General features: G+C 39.2%; 1 protein-coding gene across 1 annotated transcript; it reads right to left on the bottom strand.

Moving 5' to 3' along the window:
* Positions 1 to 206: 206 nt before the first annotated feature.
* On the bottom strand, positions 207 to 4,267 carry csf3b (colony stimulating factor 3 (granulocyte) b). The gene is made up of 5 exons (XM_037535583.1): positions 4,252 to 4,267; positions 3,929 to 4,089; positions 2,549 to 2,659; positions 873 to 1,013; positions 207 to 395 (listed from the first exon to the last, which is right to left on the bottom strand). Exons 1-5 carry the CDS (start codon positions 4,265 to 4,267, stop codon positions 207 to 209), a joined length of 618 nt encoding a protein of 205 aa, XP_037391480.1.
* Between the last annotated feature and the right edge of the window lie 461 nt (positions 4,268 to 4,728).

The raw sequence follows: 4,728 nt of genomic DNA, 5'->3' as shown, positions 1-4,728 counted from the left end.
TGTGGAATTAGACTTGCCCGGAGTGGTGGGCAGCCTTATCCACAGTGCCTGCGGAGCAATTGGGGGTTAGGTGTCTTGCTCAAGGGCACTTCAGTCATGTACTGTCAGCCGGTGGGATCCGGTCACAGGGCCGGTTCCCTAACCTCCAGCCCACGACTGCCCCAGTTCTTCATTTAAAAGGTCGGAATCTGTCCTGGGGGCAGAGTTCAGGCTCCGAGTGCAGATTGTGTGAAGATGTGTCGCAAGCTGCGGAAAACGTCCTGCCCAAAACTCCGGAGCTGCTGCAGGACGAGGTGAGTAGCCACCTGGACCTCATAATCACCGGTCAGGCGGGAGGAGAGGGAGGAAGACTGGGCCTGTGGCTCTGATGGGGTCAACTGGGCCTCCTGCTGCAGCTGGACACAGACAGAAACCGTACATTTAGTGTTATAGATTCATAGCAGAAACACATAGAAACACAGAACTGAAAAGGTAGATACTCAATAAATTGTAGATGATAATAATTCACAGTAGTTAATAATAATTCATAGTAGATACTGAATAATTTAAAAGTAGATACTGAATAATTCATAGTAAATACTGAATAATTCATAGTAGATAGTGAATAATTCATAGTAAATACTGAATAATTCAAAGTAGATACTGAATAATTCAAATTAGATACTGAATAATTCAAAGTAGATTCTCAATAATTCATAGTAGATACTGAATCATTCATAGTAGATACTGAATCATTCATAGTAGATACTGAATCATTCATAATATTTACTAAATAATTAATAACTCTAACAGGTGAATGTATTTGCAGTAATACTGTGTTCATTATGTCACCAGAGGCCTCAAATAATCTGCCAAATAACAATCAAACCCACCTTGTGCACCTGAGCAGACAGGTCTCTGAGGTCTGCCAGCAGAGGGGTCAGTTTTTCTGAGCATTTCAGCTTTTTCTTCACTTCCTGGAGGAGATGCTGGTGCAGCTGCAGGCCTTCAGAGATTCGGCCCAAACTCATGGCCTGAAAGAGCAGGAACGGGCGGTCAGTAAACTGAGACTTATGAGCACTAAGACAGACAAACCTCAAACAAGCGCATCTGTCCTTGGATCCTCTCAGACCACGTGGTGTTCAGCGCCTCTAACAGCCTCGACTGTGGGGTTTCTGATACCGTATGACTCACTTTAATCTGTAAACGCGGACTGAAGCACATCAGCGTAGCTGAGCACAGCAGTAACTGTCTGTCCTAACATCTGGAATTGTCCCACATTTTTATCCATCTGTATAGATAACAGTAAAGACTAGGCTGCATGTCGGATCTGTGCTCAGCCCAGATGAGTGAGAAAACAATACAGTCATTTAAAATAATTTGTAACTTGAGAATAATGTAAAGACGCCGACTGGCAGACGCTTAGAAACCAATCAATCAATCAATCAATCAATCAACCGACATTAAAAGTTAAGATTTTTTTTTCCTGTAAAATGATCAGTTTGGAGATACGAATGGTGAAGTGATTGTAGGGACAGTTGCTCAGAGGAAAAGTGTCTTTTTTAAGATCGACGCAAAGAAATAAAGCAGCCCTCAATACTGTATTAATGAAGGAAATAAGAGGAAATTAACATCAGAAGTTCTAGTGATGAAGGTTCTGCATGGACAGACTGCTGAGAGCTCAACTCAGACTGGGCTGAGACATGTCAGACAGGTTATTCAAGAAGGAAAAAGAGAAAAAACCTAAAGCAAGGTGTTCATACATGCCCGGTTTATTAGTCAGGCACGAACATGCGGGTCTATAATCCCCACGTGTCAAACACAAGGCCCAGGGGCCGAGTCGGGCCCGTGACAGAGCCTGCGCAATTATTCAGATTCTCTATTATTATTAACCTGTTTCAGCCTGAGATGCACTCCAGTCCCCAGCATGCACTGCAATAGAGAGTGAGTTCTGACCCCTGGTGTCTTATTCAAACAATTAGGCAGTTTAAAAAAAAGACCTAAAACTATTTATTTTTATTTAGTATTATTTTTGATAAGTATTAAATGCCTATTTTGCAGTTTTGTATGTTCTGAATAAGCAATAGTGAGTTCAGGTCGAGGCAAAACAAAAACACAGCTGGTCCACGGATCTGCTGAGGATTTTTAATATGGCCTTTTTAGGCGTTGAGATCGACAGCCCTGCTATAATCAGTCAGGCGGAAGGTGCAGCAAACAGAGCCCACCTCCAAAACGGCTTCACTGGCTACAGATAAGAATGTGTGCGCTGTGCGTGGTCCTGTCTTAGGAGTCCAGCTCAGATTAGCCAATACAATAAAGGCAGTTTACTTTAAGGAGTGGCTGGTTTGGAGAGGGTTTTACTCTCTCTTCTTCCTCACTGAGTTTCTTCTTTTAATCCCTGATTCACACATTTAAAGCATTTAAAGGCTTTCTTCATCACAGAGCCCACCCACAGCTGCCCCCCAAAACTAGAGTTATTCATCCATATGTTTGACACTGTTATGTCCAAAGTGAGAAAATCTGAGTTTTTTTTACTCAGAAAATGGTCTCACTCTGATTTCAGACTCACCGGAGTGTGTGTCTCTGAGATGGGGGCAAGTCGGGGGGCCGCAGGAATGGCCAGCGCTGCCATTATATACTCCAGATTCTTCACTTCAGCAGACGGTTCCAGACTGAGACCCTGCAAACACCAAACAACATCAGCCATGATAAAGACCACCCTGTACATTCATCACTTTCACTGACCCTCTAAACTGCAGGCGGTTTTATTCAGTAGTTACTGAACATTCAGTAATAAATGATTATAAAAGCTTATATACTATATTATACTATTATATATAATATATTAATCACTATTATAAATGATGCAGTATGCACTATGAGTTTGGTATCCACTATTCGGTATCAATTATTTGTTATTCAGTATCTACTATAAATTATTCAGCACCTACTTTGAATTATTCAGTATCTATTTTGAATTATTCAGTATCTACTTTGAATTATTCAGTATCTATTTTGAATTATTCAGTATCAACTATTAATTATTCAGTATCAACTATTAATTTTTCAGTATCTACTATAAATTATTCAGCATCTACTTTGAATTATTCAGTATCAACTATGAATTATTCAGTATCAACTATTAATTTTTCAGTATCTACTATAAATTATTCACTATCAACTATGAATTATTCAGTATCAACTATGAATTATTCAGTATCAACTATGAATTATTCAGAAACTACTATAAATTATTCAGCATCTACTTTGAATTATTCAGTATCTTCTATGAATTATTCAATATCAACTATGAATTATTCAGTATCTACTATAAATTATTCAGCATCTACTTTGAATTATTCAGTATCAACTATTAATTTTTCAGTATCTACTATAAATTATTCAGTATCAACTATGAATTATTCAGTATCAACTATGAATTATTCAGTATCAACTATGAATTATTCAGTATCTACTATGAATTATTCAATATCAACTATGAATTATTCAGTATCTACTATAAATTATTCAGCATCTACTTTGAATTATTCAGTATCTACTATGAATTATTCAGTATCTACTTTGAATTATTCAGTATCAACTATTAATTATTCAGTATCAACTATTAATTTTTCAGTATCTACTATGAATTATTCAGTATCAACTATGAATTATTCAGTATCTACTATGAATTATTCAGAAACTACTAAGAATTATTCAGTATCTACTGTGAATTATTAATCAACTTCTATTAATTATTCAGGGATATGAAACTGGTATGAAGTACATAAAGCATTATGCAAACTATACGACACTGACAAAATACACCGTATTCATTTGAAAATGGTAAACATATACTGTAAGCTCAAACTCAGTCCAAAATCCTAAACGCTTTTATCTCACTGGCACGGGATGGAGGGGAAACGTGGGGAAGGATGTGTCGTCTTACCTCAGTGCCAACGCAGGAGTGATGCACTGTGGGAATTTCACTGAGCAGCTTCTTGGTGAAGCTCTTAGCGAGCTCCATGTGCTGAGAGAAGCCTTCCTGAGGGCTGAACTGGACCGGAGCTGAGATGGACACGGCCAGGAGAGAACAGAGAAGAGCAGCAACTGTGGAGGAACAGAGAAACAGTCAGTCCAGAGGGAAGCATTAGTACTGATCAGCACCAAAAGCAAAAGTTTGACCATCAACAACAGTTAGTTCCAGTTTTTTCCTCACAGCGGAAGAAAAGAGGAGAAAACTATAGCCAACACAATGAAACGGAGACTTACTGAGGAGAGGGCTCATGGTGTTTCTGCAGAGAAGATGTTGCTGTAAAGTTTTCAGTTTTCTGAGTTTGCTGTGGGGCACATGGGCAGGAGTGCAGGGCCCTATTTAATGCCCAGATGGAGGGAGGAAACAGAGGAGTTGAGGAATTAGGGAATTTCGAACGCATTCATATTACGACAGTGGAGGGTGAGCCTAAATGGAATCATTACAGGATGTGCATAATACACTGCATCAGAGGGGGCTTATATTTAATACAGAGGGGCTCAAAAGCCTCCCAAACAATGTCTGTATCTCAGGAAAAAGGGGCTCATGAAGGTGGGACTTCCACTATCTACGGTTTTAACACTCTGAACTCTAACCTCATTTCACAGTCACTCATGTTTCATACTTTGTCTCATAGTATACCTCAGTTTTAGCCCCTGGCACATCCAGGAAATACACGTCATGTAAGTAATTTTTACTTCCTCAATCATGAACGT

This window comes from Pygocentrus nattereri, chromosome 27 (genome assembly GCF_015220715.1).
Source record: "Pygocentrus nattereri isolate fPygNat1 chromosome 27, fPygNat1.pri, whole genome shotgun sequence".
NCBI classification, from domain to species: domain Eukaryota; kingdom Metazoa; phylum Chordata; class Actinopteri; order Characiformes; family Serrasalmidae; genus Pygocentrus; species Pygocentrus nattereri.
This window is presented reverse-complemented; position numbering and strand designations above follow the sequence as displayed.